At 36.5% G+C, this 27,941-nt stretch overlaps 1 protein-coding gene across 1 annotated transcript in view; it reads right to left on the bottom strand.

Moving 5' to 3' along the window:
* Positions 1-27,941, bottom strand: part of LRRK2 (leucine rich repeat kinase 2) — a 178,579-nt gene that overhangs the window by 56,947 nt on the left and 93,691 nt on the right. Inside the window, exons 25-30 of the mRNA XM_044679106.1 lie at positions 26,427-26,613; positions 25,154-25,335; positions 20,375-20,604; positions 19,068-19,195; positions 14,117-14,335; positions 396-597 (exon numbers count right to left, since the gene is read on the bottom strand). Of these exons, the coding sequence (XP_044535041.1) occupies positions 396-597; positions 14,117-14,335; positions 19,068-19,195; positions 20,375-20,604; positions 25,154-25,335; positions 26,427-26,613 (1,148 nt within the window). The remainder of the gene's footprint in view (positions 1-395; positions 598-14,116; positions 14,336-19,067; positions 19,196-20,374; positions 20,605-25,153; positions 25,336-26,426; positions 26,614-27,941) is intronic.

Raw genomic sequence — 27,941 nt, 5'->3', positions numbered from 1 at the left:
AATATAATTTCTCAGTAGACTGAGGTTGGATTAAGAATTTTTCTATTCTGGATTATGATAGTGTAAACATATGAGATTTAGACCAAGTTGTTAATATAGCAATGACATTTTGTAGCAAGTTATTTTGATATCGGGGAGTTTCCGTTTCTTCATTGAAAAAAATAAAGTAGTTGTTTTAAAATGGAATGTAACAGAAAAAATATATTTAATTTTTCATTTCCTATAATATGCTACTGTAATTACATGGCAGATAACACATCGTCCTATTTGAAGGGGACCTTGTAAATCTTTTCAAAGATGGTTTGTTTTAAATTTAAGTTTTACTATTTGAAGTTTTGATTAAATATTTCTTTTTGCCTCTCAAAAAATTTAAGCATCACATTTAAAAAAAATACCTGATTCATTTAGGAAGTGAACTGCATGAGGAAGTTCATTCTCATCCAACTGTAGCTGACTTTCTTTTACCAGCTGTACCAATCGCTTCTGATTGATTACTGGAAATTCTGTGGGTACATTCTTTCGCTCCAATAAAATTTTCTTCTCAAGTTCCAAGTAGCAGTCTGGAATTAGCTGTCCTACAACGGGCTGGTCTCTGATCTGGGCAAACACCAGGAACAGTGTTAAATGAAATGAACGAATAAGCATTTTTTCATTCACATTTATGTGCTTACTACATGTCACATCTTCTGCTAAACTCTGGGTTTACAAATAGAAAGAAAATTCCTTCATTAACAGATTCATTCTTTTTTTTTTCTTCTCCAGATTCACTCATTTTAAGGGAAAAAATATCAAACAAGATTTCTGGGTCACATGAGCTAAATACAGTGAACTAAGCATTTTCTCCAATTCCCACAACCTCTCAAACTTTTTCAAAACAGAAATTATGTGCCAAAAAACAACTCTAGCTGTTTTGTCACCTGGAATCCAAAAGAAGGTATAAAAAAACCCTCCAAATCCTAGAACTGATGCTCATTTATCCTGAGCTCACTTAGCACCTCTCCCCAACATCCCAACTACTAAGACGGAGCGATTCAATATGGACCTTATATCAAAACCTACCCCTATATTCTGTTCCCCACTCTTTCTTTCTAGCATCACAGAAATCACAGTCCTCTAGGAGCTGCTAGAAGCACCAAGAGTTCATTGCCAGAGGCCAGGAAAAGTGGGTTCCAATCTAATGTATTGGTTCTGAGTCAGAAAACTAAGAACCAAAGAGAGTAGGGACAAACATAGTGTGTGTGGGAACAGCATTCCATCAAGTTCCAGGGAAGAGTGTAATTAATAGGTGGGTCAACAGGAGCCTTATGCTGGTAATAAGGCTAGCAGGAGGATGGTGCTGGTTATAAGGATGGAGTGAGCTGTACCTGGGCTGCGCTTGAAACTTGTTTATAAATGTAAAAAGAATCCAACCCAGGTAACTGAGTGTCCAGAGAAACCTCACTGCTTGCCACCAGGCTCCTTTAAGATATCAGGAAACTGGCCCATTCCCTGCTGAGGAAGGAGCTTCTTATTGGTTAATGGCAGGCTTGCAGGAAGTGGATGTTGAACTTTCTGCCCTTCAGCAATGGAGTTTGTTCCAGCCCAAACTGCCCAGAACCCTTCCTGTGGCCTGTTCTCCTTGGCTTTAGATGGTAGGCAAATAACCACAGAATTCTCTGGTTAAAGGTTAAGGGGTTTATTGATAACTGAGTAAGGGAACAAGGCAGTGTAAAAGGGTTAGGAAATACTGTGATCTGATGGTAAAAGAGTATCTGACTAAAGTTGGTAAGGATCCTGTTTGGATGGTCTTTGCTGACCCAGGGCAGGCAGTCCTGGGTCAGAGTGATGCGGTCTCTGGTTGATAAATAAAATTGTTCTTGAACCTCAGACACTTCCCAGCTGTGTGACCCTGGGCAAGTCACTTGACCCCCATTGCCTACCCTTACCATTCTTCTGCCTTGGAGCCAATACACAGTATTGACTCCAAGATGGAAGGTAAGGGTTTTTAAAAAAAAATTGTTCTTGGACTAAATTTTTCCATTGATGATAATAATATTATTAAGGTGCTCTAGAACAGTAGTTCCCAAAATTTTTTGGCCTACCACCCCCTTTCCAGAAAAAAATATTACTTAGCCCCCTAGAAATTAATTTTTTAAATTTTAATATTTTAATATCAATTAATAGGAAAGTTAAATGCACCTGTGGCCATCACTGCTCCCTAGATTGCTGCAGCACCCACCAGGGGGCTATAGCACCCACTTTGGGAATCATTGCTCTAGAAGATAGGTCTTAAAACCCTATTCTATTCTAGGCCTAAGCTACCCATATCCCACACTCTCGCCACCAGAGGCCCAAGGGAGCGGGGAGGTAAGGGAGTCAGAGTGAAGTCAGGTAAGAACAGAACACAGCCCTGGGTCTCCAGGGCTTTATCTTGGCTCAACTGGCAGTTGGTGCTTTGTCCCATGTCTCATGCCACTGCCAACATTATATCTAGGGCAACTGACAGGTTGCCCCCAAGCCAACATGGCAAAGTTAAAAATCCTATATTACAAGAGCCAACCATCCGGCCTTTTCTAAGCACCCAAAAGTCAACTGGGACAGGGACCTGGGCTGGTGAATCATGAATCTTCCAGTATAGGAGAAGACTGAGACAATTTGAGAGCCAGATCCCAAGAAAGACATTATCAAAAGGGAGAAAGTCAGAAGATAGTGATGAGAAAAATAAGGTAGAGTAATGAAAGAAGGGGGGCAGCTGAGTGGCTCAGTGGATTGAGAGCCAGGCCTAGAGACTGGAGGTCCTAGGTTCAAGTCTGGCCTCGGACACTTCCAGCTGTGTGACCTTGGGCAAGTCACTTGACCCCTACTGCCCACCCTTACCACTCCTGGGCCAAGGACAGTCCCTAGCCCAGATGAAAAAAGGAGGAGGGTTGGGCGTGGGGCTAGCAACCCCACCCTGTAAAAACTACATCTGCTAAAGAAACTGCAACCTAAAGTAGGGGCAGCTGGGCTAGCTCAGTGGATTGAGAGCCAGGCCTAGAGACGAAAGGTCCTAGGTTCAAGTCCGGGCTCAGACACTTCCCAGCTGGTTGACCCTGAGCGACTGTGTGTCCCATTGCCTACTGGTTGTGGCCCTATGCTCCTAGAATGGAGTCCCAGGATAAAAAAAAAATGAAAGAAGACTGAAAGTACTAGAGATTCAAAAAAGAAATCTCAAAGACCTTCAAAATAAGATAAATATACTAGAAAGAAAAGATTAATAGAAGTAAAGAAGGTCCCCAAATGTAATAAACGAGTTCAGGCATTTGTGAATAATACTGTAGGATGATTCAGTGCTTGATGAGACAGAGGACCCTGTGGAATATAAGGAGAACATGGAACCACAGTATGCTGTTCTTGAGTGGTTCAAAAGATAAATGAGAATTATGAGACAGAATTCATGTCCTGAGCAAAACATATAATAGGCAGAATAGAAAAACTGGAATCTGTGATGTCAGATTCACCAAAGAAACAAAAGAATAATAGATTCAGAATGCAAATACACAGAAATGAAAGACGACCTAGAACCATGATGGTGGACCTATAGCATATGTGCCAAAGAGAGCATGCAGAGCACTTTCTGTAGGCATATGTGCCATTCCCCACCCCATTCCCCATTCAAAAATTGGTTACTAAAAAGATAGAGGGACTCAGGCAGAGCTGCTCCCTTCCCCCTCTCTACTGCGCTTGATGACACTTTTTCACCATCCCCACCCCACCCACCCCCACCCAAACCTCTGCCCAGCAGTCCAATGGGAATGAACAGGGGGTAAGGTGACTAGCTCTCAGATGGCAAAGCTAGAGGAAAGCAGAGTGCTTTGGCCACTCTCCTCCCTCTCTCTACACTTGCTGAAGACATTCCTTACTTCACCTGGCCCTCCATCCAACAGCCCAATGGGAGAACTTTTCCTCTCCCCTGTGTAGGGTAAGAGGGTGGGGCAGGGTACACCCAGCAGTTGGTGGGGGAGTGAGGGATGATACATGGTCTCTGGGTGGGGTGGGGAAGGGCATGGCATGTGGTCACTAAAAGGTTTGCCATCGCTGATCTAGAAGAGAAGCAAAACCCAAGAAAGAACATTAAAAGAAAACCAATTTGTTGCTTCCCTTTTAATTTTGGTGGCATTGGTTTTGTTTGTACAAAACCTTTTTAATTTAATGTAATCAAAATTATTCATTTTACATTTTGTAATATTCTCTATCTCTTGCTTAGTCTTAAATTCTTTCCTTTCCCATAGATCTGATAGGTATACTATTCTATGTTCACATAATTTACTTATAATTTCCTTCTTTATATTTAAGTCATTCATCTACTCTGAATTTATCTTGGTATAGGGTGTGAGGTGTTGATCTAAACCTAATCTCTCCCATATTGTTTTCCAATTTTCCCAGCAGTTTTTGTCAAATAGTAGGGTTTTGACCCAAAAGCTGGGATGTTTGGGTTTATTATACACTATTTTGCTAAGGTCATTTACCCCAAGTCTATTCTACTAATGCTCTCTTCTGTCTCTTAGCTAGTCCCATATTATTTTGATGATCACTGCTTTATAGTACAGTTTAAGATCTGGTACTGCTAAGCTACCTGCCTTCATTCTTTTTTCATTATATATTGATATTGATATATATTGAAAAATATATGTATTTTTTTCATTATATATTGATATTCTTGAATATATGTTGATATTCTTGATCTTTTGTTCTTCCAAATGAACCTTGTTATAATTTTCTTCTAATTCAATAAAAAAGTTTCTTCGGTAGTTTGATAGGTATGGCACTGAATAAATACAGAGTAATTTTCAACAGATTTTTATAGATTCATTTTATATTCTGAAAGTTTTCTTAAGTTATCAATTCCTACTAAAAACACTGGAAAGAATAGGTATAAGTGGTTTTTTTCTTAAAATGACACAAAACATCTACCTAAAACCACCAGCAAGTATCATTTGTAATGGGGATAAGTAAGAAACTTTCTAAATAAGATCAGGAGTGAAACCAGGATGCCCATTATCACCAATATTATTTAACATAGTATTAGAAATGCTAGTAATAGAAATAAGAAAAAGAAATGGAAAGAATCAAAATGGGCAAAAGGGTAATAAAATTACCTCTCCAAATGACATGATGGTACATGTAGAAAATCCTAGAGATTCAACTAAAAAGTTAATTGAAACTCAATAACTTTGGCAAAGTAGCAAAAAATAAAGCCTCGCAAATCATCAACATCTTAATAAATTATTAACGAAGTCCTGCAAGAAGAGATAGAAAGAGATATTCCAATTAAAATAACCACAGGATAAATAAAATGTCTGGGAATATATACATCAAAACAAATCCAGGGACTACTTGAACATAATTATAAAATAGATTTGACTTCAGTTGTATAAAAATTAAGAAATTGGAGAAACTTTAGTTGTTCATGGGTGGGTAGGGCAAATGCGATTAAAGTGACTCCTACCTATGTTAATTTACTTGCTCAATGCTATTCCAATCAAATAATCAAATAATTATTTTATTGAGTTACAAAAAATAATTTTAAAAAATCATTTGGAAGAACAAAAGATCAAGACTATCAAAAGAATTGATGAAAAAAAAAATAAAGGAAGGAGATTTAGCAGTACCAGATTTTACATTGTATTATAAAGTAGCAATTACCAAAACTATCTGGTACTGGCTAAGAAACAGAAAGGTAAATCAGTAGCAAAAAATTACAGTAACCTTGTATTTCACAAAAGCACAGATTCAGGTTTTGGGGATAAGAAATCACTTTTGATAAAAAATTGTTTGAACAACTGGAAAGTAGTTTGGCAGAAACTATTTATAGACAAATATTCACTAAGATAAAATAAAAAAGGGGCAGCTAGGTAGCTCAGTGGATTGAGAGCCAGGCCTAGAGACGGGAGGTCCTAGGTTCAAATCTGGCCTCAGACACTTCCCAGCTGTGTGACCTTGGGCAAGTCACTTGACCCCCATTGCCCACCCTTACCATTCTTCCACCAAGGAACTAATACACAGAAGTTAAGGGTTTAAAAATATTAAAAAAACAAAAACAAAAACAAGATAAAATAAAAAAGACATGATTTGATGTAAAAGGAGATATCATAAGCAAATTAGAAGAACAGGGAATATATTGCCTATCTGATTTATGGATAGGAGAGGAATTTTTGCGTTAACAAGGGATGGAGAGCATCATGAGATATAAAATGAATAGTTTTGAGTACATTAAATTGAAAAGGTTTTGTACAAGTAAGACAAATATCAAGATTAGAAGGAAAGCAGAAAATTGGAGGGGGGGAATCTTTATAGATAGCCTCTTGCATAGAGGTCTCATGTCTAAAATATATAGAGAACTTTGTCAAATTTATAAGAATAAGAGCCATCCCCTAATTGATAAATGGTCAAGAGATATGAACAGACACTTTTTGGAGAAACTAATATACTGTTGGTGGAACTATAAACTACTTCAACCATTTTGGAGAGCAATTTGGAATTACACTTAGAAAGTTATAAAACTGTATACCATTAGACCCAGTAATACCATATATGGGTCTTTTCGCCAAGGAGATCAGGGGAAAAGAAAAATAACTTATATATGTTTAAATATTTATAGCAGCTCTCTTCGTGGTGAGGTAATTAAAGCCTTTAGTCTTTCAACTTTATATACTTTTTGCCCTTTTCTCCAACAACTTATTTCTTACCACAGAAAGTCTTTCACTCATCCTAAAGCAATGATGTTGAACCTATGGCATGGGTGCCAAAGATGGCATGCAGAGCTCTCTCCCAGAGTTCTTCCCCCCTACCCCACCACCTGAGTTCATACTAGAAAGGCAGAGGGACTTGGGAAGAACTGTTCCCCTCCCACCACTCCTGATGATATTTTTTCCACATCACCCACTCCTCTGCCCAGCAGCCCAATGGCAGTGTTTCCACGCTGGATGGGGGTGAGGGGCATGGAATGCCACCTTGGGGGGGGGCAGGCAAGGCACTTGGTCTGGAAGGTGGGATGGGGGTAGGGTCCAGCACTCCATCTCTAAAAAGGTTTGCCATTACTGTCCTGAGGGGATCTGGATCATATTTACTCCTTGTTTAAGTGGTGAATTGTTTTGTAATTGGATGGCTTAATGGTAGAGTGGAGTAGGGCTGAAGTAGTTTCCCTCTACTCCATTTCATCTGGAACCTCCTCTCTAGGAATATTTCACCTGAATTAAACTGAATATCCACTGAGTGAATAGAATATTTTCATTTTTTAGCTAAAGATAGTAAAGTGGTAATCATGAAAGCCTAGAATTAAACTGGATATATCTTATTCCTATGAATAACTTTTTTATTTTTTCTTCTCCAATTTTCCCCCTGCAATCCCATGTAGGCAGATTGTAAGACCAATTATAATTCCATTAAAATGTCAAACAGAATTCTCTAACTTCAGGGGATACTAATAGAATCTGTTATAGTGAGAATGAAGGAAATGACTCTGAGTTACACAGAAAATGAAAGGGAGACAACCAAAATGCTTCACAGAGGGCATTTTCTATATAAAATAAGTTCGAGGTCTTTTTTTATTTAGTTCATAAAATATTTAGCTTATTACAAATAAAAGAAATGATACTTGCGACCACTAGATGGCAAACTCTACCCATTTTTTTGGTACTAAAATTTATTTTAAACACATTTTATGCAGTTTTAGCCTGGTAATGATTCACCTTCAAAATCTGTGCTAAAACACCTACAGAGATTACATATACGATTCTGAATTTTATGCAGGGAAAGTATAACAAGGTGTATCTCATGTTGCATTCTCAAGAGCTCTTTTACTAATCTCATGAAGCTCCAGGAACTATTTCTAACAAACTAGCGTTTGTTAAAATGTTGCAAACCATGAGGGATACCTTGGTCATCCCCCATTTGGTGATGATGACAGGGGCACAGAGTACTGAATTAAGTTAAAAGAAGAGGCAGCTTCCACCTTGGTCTCGCTTTCATTAGCTTTCCAGAGAGCAAAATCACAAACTTGCAGTAAGTGGCAGAGAAGAGTTGACTTTTCTCCATCCTAGCATCATGGTGTACTCACATGGCAGTGAGCATAGGGGAAGCTCAACTAAGCATACTTGCAGGTAAGTGCATGGCTGCCTTTTCTACACTAATTCTTTCCTGATTTTAAGTGAGGAAATATCTATATTGAGATAGATGTGTTTATAGATTGGAGTTGAGTTCAAAAGGTCCAAAGGTTCTGGGTCTTATGGTTTGGAGCTTAATGGTAACAGGAGAGGAGTCCCTAACAGTTACGATGGCCACTAGCAAAGGATTGACCCAAGCCATTTTACCATTGGTCATGTAGTGGAACTGTCTAAGTGGTGTATAATGAAGGTGAGCTGTGAGATGCTTAATCAAACTGCTTTTTTATGTTTAGGTTATCAGCCTCCCAGGAAATTATTCTGTTTCAGCATTTCCTTTGAGTATAAGAATAAGTATGAGTATCTCCCCATTTCTCCACCCTCAGTCTTCCATAAGACTGATGTGGGCTGACAGTGGGCAGTGAGGGGTAGTAACAGGAACAGGACCCTCATCCTCTGAAATCTTGCATTTCTCACTAGTTAGCACTAGTTAAACATCAACTGTAAAACCTGTAGTTTCAACATGTAGTCAAGCATGAATTGCAGATTGACCAATTACCCCCTCTGTGTACTGGATCTGTAATATTCCATAGCGGGCCTCAGCTTTGTGCCTAATCCACTTCATTAATTACTCTTAGAAGTAAAAGACGTAACGAATTACCTAGAGTGGTCCTCCAATGTACCACATCTCCCTCTGCTCCATGTTCTCATTCTAGAAGGGCAGTGAGATCTCTCCCACTTTGACAAAAGATGACAAGGTGGACAATGGGGGAACATGGAACCTGCACACTGGGAACTGTGGCATTCCAGAAGAATCCCACAACCTTGCACAGGCCCCTTATTCTCTATGGAAACAAGCCCCAAAACATACCTCTAACCGAGTTTGGAATGGGAGATGCCAAGCTACCAGACCATAATAAAAATGCCAACCCTGATCCACAGGGTGTGGAAGCTGCCACTCTATAGCAGAGCTGCTACTCCATATTATCAGCTTCAAAGAGGCTACTATACTAGCCCCTGAGCTTATCCATGTGTCCTAAGGCTACCTGATTAGCCCCCCAGACTATTCCACCAGCTATTAGGCTATTATACCACCAAAAACCACTTCTTCTTCAAATAAAATTCTTTTCTTACTTCTGAATTGGATGGAGTTTGAGTCTCCCATTCTTGGGGCAAAATCCTGTTGCAAACTTGGGTGTGTTTCTCCCACATCAAGACTTCAGCCATATAACTTCTTTCTGTACCTTCTGTCTGTCATCTCTCTGTTAGGAGGTGGTAAGGTCCTCTGGAGATGTGGTTGTCCATTTCTTTAATCAGATCTTAAGGCTTTCAAACTGGTTTTTCTTTACAATACTGTTGTAAGAGCACCAATAACAACTAGCATTCTCTCTTTCCCTCTGGAAACAGAGATTACTTTTCCCTAAAAGGCTACAAAGTTGTGGCTGTGACTCAATTATCTCCCACTTCCTTTAACAAAGCACCATGGTCACAAAGTCCTACTGATCTGGAGTTCTACTGGTGTACAATTCTTACTACCTCCTGCAATTATCTTAGCACATTAATATTCCATTACATTCCTAAACCACCATTTGTTTTAACCATTTCCCAGTTGTCTAAGAGGTGATATAAAGAACCCTACTAGATTTTTGTGTTTTTCTCCTCCTTCCCCACTTCTAATTTCTCCTTCAAGATCAGGAAGTATATTATCTTCCCACTTGACAGGACTCTTCCTTTTCTCTATTCCTGCCCGTTATTCTCTGTACCCAGATATTCCAATTTGATTAGATTCAATCTTAGATGAGGCTAGCCTCTAATGAAAGGAGTTAGGCCCTCTTTTTTTTTTTAAACTCTGACTTATTACACCCTCAACTTAAAAATGACAAATTTGCTTAAAGGTTAAGTTATAACTTAAGTCTTTGTGGGACGGTGCTCATTGTACAATATGAATCATGTACATGATAAGGTATTTATTCATACTCTAAAAAGAAATCCTAAACATAAAAATTCAGAGCGAATATTAACAGAGTAACTTAAAACAAGATTGGATAATATAACTACTGGCCACTGAGTGAATTTATTTTGCTGGATTATCCTTATTTGTTATATCTTTTTGTTATTATTATTATTTTTTGCCTTTCTGTTTGATGTGTGTTATGTTGTTGAGTGTGTTATGTTGTGTGTGGTGGGAGAGGGGTTAGCAATAGGGATGTCAAGAAAAAAAGACAATTCTAAAATTATTATAAACATGCAAAAGAAAACAGAAGGAAATACAGATAAGTGGAATAGTTTTAAAAGTAATACACAGAATGCAAAATGAATAATTTTGCTTATATTAAATAAAAAAGTTTATGTATAAACAAAACCAATAACAATAAACAATAACCAAAATTATAAGGGAAGGAACAAATTGGGGAAAATTTTTGTAATAAAAATCTCTGACAAAAGTCTCATTTCTCAAATTTATAAGGAACTAAGTCAATTGTACAAAAAAATCAAGCCATTCCCCAATTGAGAAATGGTCAAGGAACATGAATAGGCAATTTTCAGATAAAGAAATCAAAACTATCAATATCAATAAGTACATGAAGAAGTGTTCTAAATCTTTCATAATTAGAGAAATGCAAATCAAAACAATGCTGAGGTACCACTTCACAGCTAGCAGATTGGCCAATATGACAGTAAAGGAAATAATAAATGTTGGAGGGGATGTAGCAAAATCAGGACACCAATGCATTGCTGGTGGAATCGTGAATTAATCCAACCATTCTGGAAGGCAATTTGGAATTATATGCAAAAGGCTTTAAAAGAATGCATACCCTTTGATCCAGCAATATCACTGCTGGGTTTGTACCCCAAAGAGATAATAGGGAAAAAGACTTGTACAAAAATATTCAGAACCACCCTCTTCATGGTGGCAAAAAATTAGAAAATGAGGGAGTATCCCTCAATTGGGGACTGACTGAACAAATCATGGTATATGATAGCGATGGAATACTATTGTGCTGTAAGGATTTATCTGGAGACTTTCATATGAACTGGGAGAACCTCAATGAAGTGATGCAAAGTGAAATGAGCAGAACCAGAAGAACATTGTACATGTTGTACAAGTAAAACATTATGGAACTTGTACTATTGTACAAGTAAAACATTATGGAACAATCCAATGTAATGGACTTTGTTTGCTACTAGCAGCAATGCAACAAGCTAGGACATTCCTGAAGGACATATGTAAAAGAATGCTATCTACATTGAGAGAAAGAACTATGGGACTAGAAATGCAAAAGCAAAACATATGACACCATTTGTGACATGTATATATGGCTACATAATTTAGGGTCTAGGCTTTTAAAAAATCACTCTATGGCAAAAATGAATAATATGGAAATAGGTATCAAGTGACAACATTTGTACAACCCAGTGGAATTGCTTGTCAGCTCTGGGAGCAGGGAGGGAAAAAGGAGGGAAAGAAAATGAATCATGGAAATATGGAAAAATATTCTAAAAAAATAAATAAAATAAATAAAGTCATACACAGAATTAACTATACTTTTTTTTAAAGTAGGAAGTGAGAAATGGGGTTTCAGAGTTTATATAGAATCCTCTTTCTGTTTTCTACTGTGTATATGGAAAAGCTCTTTTTTTGTGATTTCACTTAGAATAAAATCCTTTTTTAAAAATAAAGAAAAAAAGATAAGTCCCAAGAAGAAAGGTACCATCTTATTTAGTTTTTTTGTTGTTTGTTTATTCTTGTAACATACTTCCCCAAGAAATAATTGAAGTTTGATGGGTAAATATCTAACATGAAAAGTGTGAAAGACCTATAAATAAATGACATGGCATTCTTCAAAAGCTCAATAGATTATTTGAATTGATTTGCTAAGAGGGCCGATAGATTTTTTTAACTCACCCACACTTTCTTATATACAATTGACAAGAGTAACATATTCTATGAACATGACAGTAGAGCTTGTGACTTTAGTCTCATTAGTTCTGTGATATACTGGTAGTTCCATTCATCTAATCAATAAGTAAGCTATATGCATCCAGTGTTCTGTCACCTCGAGATGCCGCACGAACTCAAAAAGAAAAATCAAATCTTACCTACTGATTACCAAAAACAAATGTTACCTACAGCAATTTTACCCATCCTTTCATACACAATCAGAAGTGATATCTCTTCCTCATTGCACCCCTGATACTACTTCCCTAACCTTATTACATCCTAATTTATATTTTAATTATAGCTAACATTTAAATAATGCTTGAAAGCATGCCTTACATATATTATTTCATTTAATCCTTCCAATAACTCTGGGAGATAGGTGCTATCATTATTATTCCCATTTTTCACAGGAGGAAACTGAAATTGAAAGAGGTAAAGTGACTTGGCCAAAGTCACATAGCCTGTGAGTCTGAAGAGGGTTTGAACTTAAGTCTACTTGACTTCAAGTCTAGTCCTTTATGCAATATAACACCAAAATTATTGTATGGTACTATTTCTCTACCAAAACACAAGCTCTTTGAAAGCTAGGACTACTTATCTTTCTTATCAACAAAACCTAGAAGAGTGTCTTTAACAAAGAACATACTTAAAGCATATTAGTTGAATTGACTAAGCTCACCTACCAACAGGGGACTGAAATTTCAAGTAGAAGGGCATTAAACAAAATTTTTTAAGCTATCCCCCCTTGTGGAAGAGTAAAAGGATTTAATTGAAAATAAATTTTATATGAAAAATAGGAATTGTACAAGCTCCTTTCCCCTTTCATATGTCAGCATACTTGTCGAAATAGGCAGAAAATGAACAGCTGAGGCAAGAAAATGAGATGCTATATAAATAAAAAGGATTAGATCATCTCGTTAAGCTACAAAGTACTGCTCCTTTTGAATAGGAACAATTTGGTTGTTTGAAAAGAGCGATTTTTGAACTTGAATAAAATACTAATTAACCTTTTGTGCAAAGAAACATAGTTTTATCATTAAAATATGACTATGGACACAAACAGAGACAGAGGGGTTGTTTGAGGGCAAAGAAGTGGTTTAGGATATGGAACATTGTGGTTTCTCAGTTAATCTGCATGTAACTGTTTTTAAAGTTTGCGAGATTGGAAATCACAAAATGATAAATTGAATAACAACTTGAAAACTGTGGGAAAATCAAAGAAGAATTGTTGATTTCACGACTGACACAAAGTTGTGCTTTGTGAGTTTAACTCATGAAGGAAAAATGCACCCCTGAACACGAGGAATGTGTGATTTGAGCCATTAGAAGAGAAGTTTAAAAAGATAGCAGAAGAGAAGTCAACAAAGGAAACATCAGCAAAGACAGTCAGCAGACAGAAGGGCTGCCATACTCAGCGGCTGCTGATTGGAACAGAGTTAAAGTTTGGTGCTATGTCAGCTGTATTGCCTTTAAGAACGATCTACAGTGCCAGAGAGGTAAAGGTAAATCCTCTCAAAGATAACTGCTCTTGGCTATCTTCCCTTTTCCTGCCCCCAATCCCAGTTGAGAGAAAAGTGGAGAGAAGACAGTCTTTGCGGCTGCTTTGTTATAAACACAGACTGAGATTGCTGGCTTTCCCAGAGAATAATAATAGAGGTCTTGCTAGAGTTTGTATTTTGCTAGTACTGCCTTCAAGAACTCAGTGTCACGTCCATGGCATGATGAAGCATTAGAGTAGAAATTTAATTGATGTGGGGAATTTTCATATGTGGAAATTCCTTCTACCAGTGTGGGTCAACAGGTTATATGTAGTTTTTCTCATTTTAGAGGATTTCTCAGAGCACTGAGAAGTTAAATGACTTGCCCAGAGTCACAAGGGTATTTAAGTGTTATAGGCATGACTTGAACCCAGGTCTTCCTGGTTTTGAGGCCAACTGTCTATATATGATGCTACGCTGTCCTGAATATACACTGAATACAAAATCAAATAAAAGCAACTATGTAAACGAATATGACTGCTCATAAATTCCAATAGAAAGACATAAAACACTACCTTGAAATTCAGACTCTCCTTTATGATACTTTTCCGAAGTTTTACCAATGCTTCACATTCTTCTGTAGCATTCACAAAATGATAATCTCGTATTTCGGGGAACCCTCTTTTGTTTAAGAGCTCCTTAGTGATTTTGCTTATGGAAGTCTTTCGCTGTTTCTCATCAGAAACATCCAAATGGGTGCCAACCAGAATCACCGGTGAGGAAGAAGCCCGAGCCTGTAGGGAAAAGCCACGAAATATGCAAGTTTATTCTAGAATTAGTAGTTTTCTTTAAACTCCATGGGAAGCTTACATCTAGTAGCATTGATACCAGTGATAATAGTAGTGTTTAGTTCAAATATTTGATTTAATACTACAAGGAACTATGATTTTGTTGGAAGATTTTTTTATTTGCAACTTTAATATTGTACAAATGCATTATTAATCATCCAATAAGCATTCACTATGAGACTATTCTATGCTAGATTCAGGACAAAGAAATCCAATAACAGATAATTCTTACTCTCAACAAATTTAGATTTAAAGGAGATAACTAATAAATATACAAGCAAATACAGAATATAAAGAAAATTAAAATAAATTAAAAGTAGTTAAATATAAAGTAGGCCCAGGGGAAGGGCACTAGCAGTTGAGAGAGATTTCATATAGAAAGTGGTCATTATAGAAAAAGAGGAATTCTATGAAAGTGAGACTATATTCTAGGCATGGGAGGAAGTTAGTGCAAAAATCAGAGATGAGAAATGAAATGTTATGAGTGATGATTAGAGTCAAAGTGTGCAAGAGTGGGAATAATGTTCAATAAGGCAGGAAAGATAGATTGGGGCAAGGTTGTAAGGAGCTTTAAAAAGTTAAAGAGTTTACATTTGATTCTAGAACCTAAAGGAAGCCATCAGAGCTTTTTCTAGGAGTGTGATAGGCAGATATGTATTGGCAACTGTGGAAAATGGATCAAGGAGAGGAGCAGAAGACCAACTGCAGAAATCTAGGCAATTGGTGGTGAGAGCCTAAACTAAGACATGTATGCAAAGAGTTGGGTGTGAAAAATAGTAATGATAGAAATAGCAAGATTTAGTAATTGGAGAAGTCAAAGATAATGCTGAAGCTTGGGAGAGTGATGGGTCTAGAGCAGTGATTCCCAAAGTGGGCGCCACTGCCCCCTGGTGGGTGCTGCAGCGATCCAGGAGAGTGGTGATGGCCACAGGGGAATTTGGGGGTGGTGAATAACTGTAAGGGGATGGTGATAGTATGTGACAGGGGGCGCTAAGTAATATTTTTTCTGGAAAAGGGATGGTAGGCCAAAAAAGTTTGGGAACCACTGGTCTAGAGGAAAAGATAATGAGCTTAGTTTTAGAAATGTTGAATTGGAATTATTTCCAGCTTATCCAGTTTGTCACCAAAATCATTACTCTATTATTATTTTTCTAATTATTATTTCTATTTCCTCTGGTTTTACTATGATTACCCCTTGTTAATTTGCTTTTTTGTTGATTTTTTCATCTTTTTAATCAGATTAACAAAGTTTATCAATTTTATTAGTATCCTTACTATCAAAATTTTTAATTCAAATTCATCTGTATCCTCTCTAATTTTTAATATTTCCTCTTTTGTTATTATTTTAGGCTTATTTGTTGGCTTTCTGTATATTCAGTTAATTAAACTTTAAATATATATATATATACTTGTATTTTCCCCTGAAAACTACATTAGTTGCATCCTTATAATTTCTTTAGAATTAAAGATTTCTATGATTTATTCTTTGATCAATTCATTATTTAAGATTCTATTCTTAAGTGTACATTTGGGTCTGTGTCTTTTGTTTGTGGTCCCTGATCCAATTATTATGTTTACCACATTATAGTCTGTAAAGGATATATTATTGCTACCTTTTTACATTTGTTTACAACATTTCTGTGCCCTTATATTGCATAATTGCAGATTATCAAGAGAAAATACTGTCTCATGGCAGGGTCTTTTCCCCACCATGTCCCTGATTATGCAGTTTACCAGTGACATAGGGGTGTGTGTGTGTGTGTGTGTGTGTGTGTGTGTGTGTGTGTGTGTGTATGTGCGCGTGCGCTTTGTTTATTTATTTTAAGCAAGTGGGGAAAGAATGGTAATCTGGGAAGGGCCCTTACCAAGTTACCATTCTTTCCCTCACTTGCTTCAAAATATCTTCCCTGATTCAAAGCACTCTCACAACTCTAGGTGCAGTTTCCCCATAGGAATTCCAATCTGCTCTCTCCTGAGGTAGGAATAGTCTTTTCAAGCACCAAATTGCCCTGGCCACATTTAGCACAAGTCCTGTCTGCCTTCACAGAACATCTCTCCTTACCCAGAGGAACATTCTTCAACAGAAACTGCTCTTGCCACCATAAGACCTACTTCCTTTTCTCCACTTTTCAATCTTTCCCCTTTCTTCCTCCTCCCCTCCTCACCCTCCTACAGGATTTTCTCTTTCTGAGACAACAGGTGGTCACTTTCTTCTCACTGCTAGCCTTCTGTGTCATTCTTCTATTCTTTCCTTCTTTATGGTGTTTAGGTTTTTTGTCCCTTTTTTTGTTCTTTTCAGACACCAATGATCTTTAACTTGTCTCTGTGCATCTTGTTTTTTAGATCAGTATGTTCTGTTTGCATAGTGAAGATATTTTCTTTTAATGATTTTTTGCTTCTCTCCTTCCAGATTGTTCTTCACTTCCATAGATTTGCATTCTCAAACTCTTGTTTTTTCTTTTGTTACTTTGGTGAGGTTTGTTGTTGCAGATTATAGTTTTTTATTCTACTTATTATTTTTGCTATATGGGCTATAAATTCTTGTCTCTTAATTCTCAGTTCTTTTTTGAACCACTCAATAATAGTGTGTTGTGATTCTATGTTCTCACATTCCTTAAGGTCCTCTGGTTCAACTGTTGGATCATTTCCTTGATTTTGCAGTGTTTATTTATATATGCCTGAACTTGTTTACTATATCTTGAAGCCACATTTCCTTTTGTTATTAATGTTTTTCCTAAAGATTTATCTGTTTATGTCCAAGGTCTTTGAGTTTTCTTCTTCCTGACATCTTTGGCAATTTCAGGATTTTTTGTTCCCTGATTTTTTCCCTATTTACTCTCTTACTTTGTCTGCTCTGATGAAAGTTTCCCTGGGAATCTGGATCTCATCAGTCTCTTTCCCAGCTAAGCAATTCATGACTAAATAGTCTAGTTCTCTGCTCCAGGTGACTTTTCAGTGTTCTGAATTGGGCAAAATGAAGCCTTTGACTAAAAAAAGTCACAGCAGCTGAGAGCAAGTCAAAGGAGAAGTTATTAAAGCTGGTAAAAACTGCTCACAAGTAAGGCTATACAAGAGGGAGTAGCTAGCTTTCTGATAGTCTAAATACCTTTAACTCCATTCTTAGAACAGTAAGTGACACAGCATCAGGATTTATAATGAGGAAGACATGCCTTCAAATCCAGCTTTAAATATTTACTAGCTGTTAGCAAGTCATTTAACCTTTTTCTGACTCAGTTTCCTCATCTGTAAAATAAGGATAATAATAGTACCTAACTCCCAAGGTTACAATGATGATAAAATGGATTATTTGTAAAGTGCTATATAGACGCCAGCTATTATTTGCATACTTAGCAGTTAGTGGAGTGCCTTACACAAGGTAGGCACTTAATGTTGTTGACCTGAATTGTAATTTCTAGAAGGCCACTCTTACTTATCCTTCTAACAAAAATCAAGGAAATTTTGGACAACCTCAGAGAATAATTTCTGTCATTATTTTCTTTCCAAATAGCTGATATTATTTTTTAATCCTATGGACATGGACTGACCCAGAATAGATGAGAATCTCATTTTTCTGGGTCACAGATAATGTCTTGGATAAATATGGTAACTTCTCTCCCTGAGCTTTATTGGATGATCTTCATTAATTTTTTCTGTTAAAAATCATCTGGAGATCAAACTTTCACTTCTCCATCACATTTCCTACCTCTACCAAACAAATGAGTGTTAACTATGTTATACAGTTAGTTAACATAAAGAGTTTAGGTTCATAGAATATTATTTAAGAGATAATATTTAGAACATGGTATTCATTTTTTTTAACCCTTGTACTTTGGTGTATTGTCTCATAGGTGGAAGATTGGTAAGGGTGGGCAATGGGGGTCAAGTGACTTGCCCAGGGTCACACAGCTGGGAAGTGGCTGAGGCCGGGTTTGAACCTAGGGACCTCCTGTCTCTAGGCCTGACTCTCACTCCACTGAGGTACCCAGCTGCCCCATGGTATTCATTTTTAAACTAGGGATTCTAAACAAGATGTTTGGGGATAGATTTCAGAGAGTCTGCAAATTTGGATAGGAAAATATTACATCTTTATTATCTAACTGAAATTTAGCACCTAACCCAGCTTTGGACCACAGGTTGTGGGCTCTTCAGAGACATCATGTCACCAAACTATTTCGAAAATCTTCTAAGGCAAATGACATATATGTTACTTTATTATATTAAATTTCTTTAAAACATATTGATTCATGAAAAGATAGAAGGCAACTGAATGCTTTTTTTTTTTAATTTTAAACCCTTAACTTCTGTGTATTGACTTATAGGTGGAAGATTGGTAAGGGTAGGCAATGGGGGTCAAGTGACTTGCCCAGGGTCACACACCTGGGAAGTGTCTGAGGCCGGATTTGAACCCAGGACCTCCCGTCTCTAGGCCTGGTTCTCAATCCACTGAGCTACCCAGCTGCCCCCTGAATGTTTTTTAAATAAATTTACATAAGATGAAATTATTTGGAAGTTCATTTATTTATTTGTTTGTTTGTTTGTTTGTTTGTTTGTTTGTTTATTTATTTTAAAACCCTTACCTTCCGTCTTGGAGTCAATACTGTGTATTGGCTCCAAGGTAGAAGAGCTTATTTGGAATTTTAAAAGAAATTATTTGAAATTTTCAAATGATTAAAGTCACCTTTATGTTGAAGAGCCATGGCTTCATAGCATCTACTTCAGCATATCCTTTGCTAAGGTCATATACAGCAAGATACAGTGCTCGTTGTGTCATAAAATGAGGGTGAGTGCTGTAGAACTCTTCTCGCCCTAAATGAAAAAGTCAATATGTTTTCCATTAAACCATAGGCAGTTATGCTTTTCTACTATAATATCTGCTATTTGACCAAATGTGATTTCAGTGGTTTGGATACTTGGTTCACAAATTGAAACAGATGTTTTTTTGAGATATCACAACCTAACTAATGATTTCAAGAAATCATAGGACAAACAACTGGAAGAGAATTTTAAAACCATCTCGTCCAACTCGTCCCAAAATGTGGGAACATTAGACAGATAAGGAAAGTAAAGCCTATGTTAAATGACATGAATGGCAAACATCCTTGGATTCCAAATCCAGTGTTCTTTCTCTAAGCCTTACTCTCCTAAAAAAGGAGGAAAGCCAACTCACAAAAAATTGAAAGTGGGCATTCACAAATTAAAGAGTAAATGACTAGTATAATATTATAATAGAGCTACAATATCAGTATAACATCAGCTCATATTTGATATGTTTCTAGCTCTGACACATCCTATCAAACTTATAGTTCCACTGACATAGGCTTCAAAAAAAGATGGTTACTTCCATGCTCAGATGAGATTCTAGAGCAAGGTTTGTCTGGACAGAATGACCATGAAAATGAACTATGCCATTTTAAAAAGAGAGAAATATTATATTAATCCTTATATTAAGGACTTTCAGAATGTATGTCAGTTTAACATATGTGATCTGGATTCTGAGAATGCCAACTACCATGCACATCCTTACCTTTTGCCAACTACTCCCTACTTCATATGTGCTTTAAAAAATGTTAAATGATGTCAATTATCTTCAATATATTACAGATATATGATTTCATTGATTTCACCTCCATAACTGCATGTTGACAATTCCTCTAGACCTTACAGAACTTTGGGAGTTGCTAAAAACGAAAGAACTACAGCTGATATGTGATGAGCTTTTCCAAATCCTCCAATGTCTTGCATATGGTCAATCACTAAACTTAGAGTCAAAGCCTTGGTACTTTGGTAGAATCTGCTAGAGATTTTCATTCTACTGGCTCAACCTTGGAGGAGACAGAGTAATTTCCATACTCCATGCCATGTTAGGCAGTCAAAATGTTTTTTGCTTATGTCAAACATTGTTAATAACTTGATAATAATATAAAGGGCTTACGTAATTAATATGTAAATGCTGAGCTGGATAGAATAGCCTATTGAAACAAATACCTGCAAAATCCCAGACATTTAGGATCAGCTCTTTCTTTCCTTTGCTCCACACCTGGATAAACCAATCTTTTACATCTATGCCTACTGTAGTACTTGGAGGGTTCAACTCTCTTTTTTTAGATTTCATTAACTGTCGTAACAATGTAGTTTTCCCACTGCCAGTATTTCCCACAACCATAAGTTTCATTCGATTATAGGGCACAGCCTTCTTTAACCTCTGTTGAAGAAACCTGTCATTTCAAAGAAAATATTAAAACAACAGACTTAGTATAGCACTATCATTGCAATGAGTAATTATAGACATTATTTTGGTTGTGTAATTTCAATTTCTGGATAACCTGAAGATAGTATTTAGTATAATTTGTACTTCAAAGAATGAACATATATTTATTTTTAGAAAATATGATTTTTTTGACACTTTGATGTTTTGAAAGATGAAAATTTTCAATGGTGTGGTTACTTCCTTCATCAGTACTAAAAGTAACTCTTTTGCATTTTATGAAGTATTCTAGGTACAAAAAGCATTTATTCAGCATTGACATATCACAATTAGACACTGTGTTAGGAACTAGAAATATAAAGAGAGGGGGGAAACAGTCCTTTGTCCTTCAAAACTTCACATTTTAGTTGAAAAATAACATGCAAATAAATCTATTTGTACATAAAAATATAGAATGCAAATAGAAAGTAATCTCAGAATTAAGGCATGAGCAAAGAGGAGTGGGGAGAAAAGAAGAAAAACCAGAAAGATCTCTTACAAAAAGTTGTATTCAAGCTGAATTTTAAAGGTAGCCAACAAAGAGAAAGAAGAAAAGAAGGCCTGGGTGAAAATGTAGTAAGGATACAGTGTGCCCCATTTGAGGAGCTGCAAGAAGGTAAACATAGCTGAATATTAAGAGTATGTAAAAGGAAGGGGCAGCTAGGTGTAAAAATAATGAGCAATGAATTGATTATCAATATAACCTGATTAGATACTCTGATTGCTGTGCTCACAAAGTATTTTCAGTTTATATAAGTGAAGTGAAGCTCATAAGTGAACTTCTCTTTAGGGCCAGGCACAAGGACACTAAGGAGACTCTTGTTATACAAAAATAAACTATTTATTGAGAATATAAGGGTATAAAATGATTTCTAACTCTAAGGGATTCTAACCCCACCCAACTAAAACTACCTGCTTCCACAAGGAACCATTTATCCTGTTTCCACAGGCTACACTGATCCTTCCTGATCTGACTAACATGAATTTTCCCTATTCTTCAATAAACTAACACTATTATCCTTATAAGAAATATATAATTCTTTGTCTCCAAGTTATAAAAATAACAAAGGCCAGCTGGCTGAGCCTCAGCAAGAACCAAGTTAGGACTCTAAGCCTTAGCAGACTCAGAGTCCAAAGCAAAGACCAGGTCTTTCTTTGGTCTTCTCAGAGATAAAACAATCTATGAAACAGCAAAGACAGTCACTAGTGTTTCCCAAGTTGGAAAAGGAAAATCACCTTGCTCCTTCAGCTTTTTTCCTCCTTTCCTTCTACCTCAGACAGTGAGGAGAGAGAGAAAAGAAGATGTCACCTGCTCCCAGCACTCAGAGAGAGCCCAACTGCTACTCCCAGAGCCCAACTGCCACACCCAGAGTAACTGCCACAGAAAAACCATTACACTGTCAACATTTAAAACTGACACTCTCAGATCTGTTTCAAACTTCAATTCTTTCTCAAGTCAGCTTCTCTACTCCTTATCTCTAAACTAATATAAAAAGACTTAATTTCTAATATCATCCTTATATAGGTAGTTCAATGGTTGAAAGTCAGGCCTAGAGAGGGAAGAGCCTGGGTTCAAATCTAGCCTCAGACAATTTCTAGCTGTGTAACCCTGGGTAAATTACTTAACCCTCATTGCCTAGACTGTACTTCTCTTTTGTCTTGAAACCAGTACACAGTATTGATTCTAAGATGGAAGGTAAGGGTTTAAAATAAAAAAGTATATAGAAGGGAGTAAAGTATAAGATGAAAGAGAGAGGCCAAGTAATAAAGGGCTTTAAAAAGACAAAGGATTTATGTTTTATTCTAGAGGTAAGAGGGAGCCACTGAAGTGTATTGAGGAAAGCCTTGGCATATCAGGGCTGAAATTTTAGGAATATCATTTATGGCTGAATGGAGGATGTGCTGGAGAAGGAAGAAATTTGAGGTAGGGAGACAAAAAGGTAGAATATTGCAATAATCTGGGTGTGATGTGATGAGGGTTTGTGCCAAGGTGGCAACTATCTAAGAGGATAAAAAAAGGAAGTATAATGAGAGATGTTGCAAAGGTAAACATGAAAGCAATAGAATGGACATATGAGTTTAGTCCAAGTAAGAAGTCTAAGACAACCCTGAAGTTCTGAGATTGGGTGATTAGGAAGCTAGTGGGTGGAGAAAATAATGGGTCTTGGTTTTGAAAATACTGTGTGTAGATGTTCAAAGGGAGGTTGTTGATGTGAAACTGGAGATCAGGAAAATCACTAAAAAATGTATCACATTTTGGTGAGGAGCCTTTTCACACTTAATAAGACTGGTCACAGAAGATAGATACACAGTCTATATTGGAAAACTTTCCAATTTGGTGAGACCTATTCTGTCTTTTTTTAGTACAGTCTTCGATTTATATTCAACAATAAGGGATGAAAGTTTGACTTTAGGGGAGAAACTGATATTGCTAATGTTATATGAATGTAATATAAACAAACATTAGTGATACATTACAAAATGCAAATATATATTTAAATTATCATTAAGGAAGCCACTTTAATATATTTACTTACTCAAAAATTTGTTATAGGCCTAATGAATGTCAGGTACCACACTATGCCTTAAGGTTAAAATGACAAGAACAAGGGGGGCAGCTGGGTAGCTCAGTGGATTGAGAGCCAGGCCTAGAGACGGGAGGTCCTAGGTTCAAATCCGGCCTCAGACACTTCCCAGCTGTGTGACCCTGGGCAAGTCACTTGACTCCCATTGCCTACCCTTACCAATCTTCCACCTATAAGTCAATACACAGAAGTTAAGGGTTTAAAAATTTAAAAAAAAAAAATGACAAGAACAAGGATCTAACATTCTAGTGGGGGAAAGATGACATATATAAAAAGGAATAGGGACTAAACCTGTAACTTTATTTGTACAGGGAAATTCCAGGTAAGGAATCTCCTTCAATTATGCAGCTAAGCATCTTTTCTGCAAACCATAGCCTCAGAGAGTTGTCTAGATCACCGAAAAGTTATTTGATTTGCCCAGGGTCACGTAGCCGGGCTGTGTCAGCTCAGGACCTGAATCCAGAAAGATCTGGTTCTAAAACCAACTCTCTCTCTGTTATAATTCATTGCCTATATTACACAGAGAAATACATTGCATAGAAGTTTATTTATGTGGGTATAAAATACAAAGTAAAGGGAGATGATGAAAAACTAGAAGAATCAAAAAATGACTCTTGTACGAGATAGCCCTTGATTTGAACTTTCAAGGAAGCTATGGATTTCAAGATAGGAGGTGAGGAAAGAGAACAATCTAGGAATGGGAACCTTCTCCATATAGAACTAATAAACATTTATTTTAAAAAGATGTATGTCAATTGAAGTTTATATTTTAAACTAGAGGCAAGAAGGAGTCACTGAAACTTCTTGAAAAGTAGAACATGTTCAGACTTATGCTCTGGGAATATCAATTGGCAATTGTTAATTGACTGGAAAGATGAGAAATTATGGTTGTAATGCTAGTAGAGAGATGTTTGGGGAATGGAATCAACTAAATTTGGCAACGAATTACATATGTCAGGTGTGGGAAGGGAAAAAATCAAGGATATCTGAGGTTACAAATCTGGGTGATTAGAAGGATAGCACATAAAAAAATAGGGAAGTTAGGAAGCCAAGTGGATTTAAGGGAAAGATAATTAGTTATGCCTTTAGACTTGCTGACTTTGGGATATTTAAAGGACATCTAAATGATGATATCCAGTAGGCAGTTATGGATAGAAACCTGGAATTCAACAGAAAGATAAAGGCTTATATCCATGTGGCTCTAATTTTCACAATTCACTCTCAATTGATTGTTCGTGTTAACAGAACTCATAATGATGTCAAAATTTATGCTACAAAATAGAAACTATATGCATATAACTTGATTAAGCAAAACCAAACAACCTTTAGTAAAACAGGTGCTTTTATATGACACGCTTTATATCCATGTCCAAATGGAAATGTTTATATCAATTAAAACTTTAGTCATTAAAGGATTAGAATTGAATACTTTATGAGCAAGTTTCAAAATAAACAAAATTTAGTATGAAAGACTTACCACACTGTTTTCTTGAATTTTTGGTGACTCAATGGAATTACTGGCATTTTTATTTAAATTGGTTATCACAATTAGTTATTATATTAATTCCTGTTAGTTTAATAAAGAATTCATTTTACTGAAAGAGCATGATGCAGTAGAAAATCATGCCATGTATCATCTCCCTCATGCTTCACAAGTGTCCAATCAGTTCTACAATGCTTTAACCAAGGCACCACCTAATGACAGCTATCTAGATTAGAAGCAATAATGTCTAGGTGCAAATTAAACAACTCTTTGAAACCTGTTTTGCAAACCAAAATCTACTAAGCAAAAGTAAATGACATAAAAGCAAAAGCATGCTAAAACTATATGTGGCCCCCAGATGTATTCTATATCATAAGTCAAATATACAGCAAAATCATAGGTTGAGGGAATATGAAATGAGAGATTAAACAATAAAAAATATAATATCTTACCTTATGATGTCTTTGGTCTTGCATCCTATCTGCTTAAAATCAAAATTGAGATGCAATTCATCCAAAGGAAGGTCCCAGATTTTAGTTAATTTCCCCATTTCATTGGGAAAGGATCTCAGCTCCAAATTATAACTCACATCAAGAGATGTTAAATTTTCAAGAAAACCAATTTCTGGAGGAATCTTAATGAGATTTTAAAAAATGGAATAAATATTTTAAAAAGACATTTAATAAAGAGTGAAGCAGAATTGTATAATACAAATAATTAAGGAAACTGGAAGAAGCTTCAAAGTTAATCTATTCCACTTGTCACTACAGTAGAACAAATTATCAACACATTCTAAAATTTTCCAGAGGTTTTTCATTTTCTTAATTATAAAAGTTTTTTTTATCACAAATCATATTTTCAAAATTTATCTGATATATCATCTATTTCTTACAATATTTCCTTTTGAAATTTAATCTTTCTTGACAACACTTTTCATTATTTTAAATTTCAGAAAATTTGTCTTGCTGCCCAAGCTAAATCCTATCAATTGTATTTTCATTTCATTTCTTTGAATTATTTTCTTGAATAAAGCTGTAGAAATCTATTCACTACTTACTACCTAATAGTAATACTTAAGCTTCCAATCCTCTCATGCTAAATTGCATTATAGAGATACTAGCCCTGGAGAGGGGAGGTCCTGGTTTCCAATCTGCCCCCAAGACACCTCCTAGCTGGTTGGTTCTGAACAAATCACTTAACTCCAATTGCCCAGCCCTTCCTGCTCTTCTCCCTTGTAACCAATACTCAGTATTGATTCTAAGAGAGAAGGTAAAAGTTATCTTAAAAAAATAAAAAAATAATTTTAATGACATTACAACCTTAAACCAGTCTTAAATGTGAGATCTGGATTTCTTTTAATACATGAAATGCAATGTAGTAATTTGCTTCATTAAACTGATCTCAACTTTGTGGTTAAACCTAGAAAAAATCTCTGGAGGACCTAGGAGTTGAAGTGACTTCTCTAAAATCACAGAATACTAAATGTCAAGGGATGGATTTAACCTGGGCCAGTCAATTAACCCTTTTTTGCCTCATTTTCCTCATCTTGAGTTGGAAAAGGAAGTGGCAAACCACTTCAGTAACTTTAACAAGAAAATCCTGAATGGGGTCATAAAGAGATGGACATGACTAAAATCACTGAACAACAAAAAGCAAAGTTTAAAATGCTGAGTGATTATAGTGCAAATCATGGCAACCATTTTTAATCATAAGATGATCTTTTACCTCCTTCAGTTTATTGTGGGACAAGTGTAGTTTCTCCATCCGTGACCATGCATATGCTTTTTCACTTAAGTCCAAAATGCTGATTTGATTATGATTAAACAAGAGTTCTCTTAAGTTTAATGATTGCCAGTGTGCAGGCCCAGGTAGACTGTGAATTTCATTGCTGCTCAAATCTAATGACCTCAAACTGAAAATGAGAAAAGACCAGATTAAAGATACAAATCACAATTTGTACGTTTTTACAAAACACATCCTGCATTTTTTAAACTATGGTATATATAATTATGAAAATAAAAATAAATTTCCATCAAAGAAAGTTCAACATTTCTACACTCAAATAATTATTTATACAAAGTGAAACATTAGAAAGCAGACCTGTTAAACTTGTAATGATATTTAAGTGAACAAAGGGCATAAACAACAAAATTGAAGTAATATTTTTCTAATCCAGTCGCTTCTAGAGAAAGGATACCCTTGGAATGAAGGAAGGGACTACCATTTTTAAAAGGTAAGTCATACACATACCCAAATAACACAAGAGATTTACTTCACAAAAACAATAGCAATTATTTTATTTCTTTTTCCTCTACTGGATGCCTTATCTCTATTTCTCTTCTTTCTTTTTTGGGGGGGAATTCTGGGAAGATGGAAGCATAGAAGCAGCAAGGCTCCAGACCTCCATAAAGCCCTTCACCACCAATCAAGAACAAAGGGCTCCAAGGGAACAGAAAACCAAATCTGACAACACAACCGAGGTGGGGGATTCTCCAGCTGAACCCAACTTAAGAGGCACATGGGAAAAAAAAAGAGAAAAAAAAGCCTGAATTCTTAGAACTCTCAGGAGGGAGGGGAAAGAAAGGAGGAAGATCCCAGATCCCCTCCTCCACCTAATGTACCGAGCCTCCAGCAGATCCTGGAATTTCTGGGTGGGCTGGGGCACTAGTCCAAGGGAATGCCTTGCTGACACAGCTGTACCAAACTCAAGGCTCTGATAATGGACAGCAGGGAGGCTGCTGAGGGAGAAACCCAGAGTGGGTGAACATACCCTCCATCTTGTGCTTCCCCCTACCTTTCTCTGGAGGTTTTGACCTCAGGGCACTTCAAGCTGTGCAGATCACCCACACCTGGGTTTAATCCTATCAATACAGCAGACTAGATGTCTTCAGAGGGCAGGGAAACTCCAACACCCCTCCCCCACAGACTACAGGGAGGGAAAGTAGCTGAATTCACTTCTTTAGTTTTTACCACCAGCTGGGGAAAATCTGACCTGAGGTCCCACTAAACTAATTAATCAAAACAGAGAAAAAGCCCTCCCAGGACTGAATAGCCCAAACCCACAGATAAAAAAAAAATAATCAGAGGATCAAGATTACAACCAATTACAGGGAAGAAAGAAGGAGAAAATGAGTAAACAACAGAAAAAGGAAAAAGAAACCACAATTGACAGCTTCTATCCAGAAATTGAAAAAAAGCAAATGTATCAGAAGAAGATAAAGGAACACCAAGAAAAAACAT

This window comes from Gracilinanus agilis, chromosome 5, assembly GCF_016433145.1.
Source record: "Gracilinanus agilis isolate LMUSP501 chromosome 5, AgileGrace, whole genome shotgun sequence".
Classification (NCBI taxonomy): domain Eukaryota; kingdom Metazoa; phylum Chordata; class Mammalia; order Didelphimorphia; family Didelphidae; genus Gracilinanus; species Gracilinanus agilis.
This window is presented reverse-complemented; position numbering and strand designations above follow the sequence as displayed.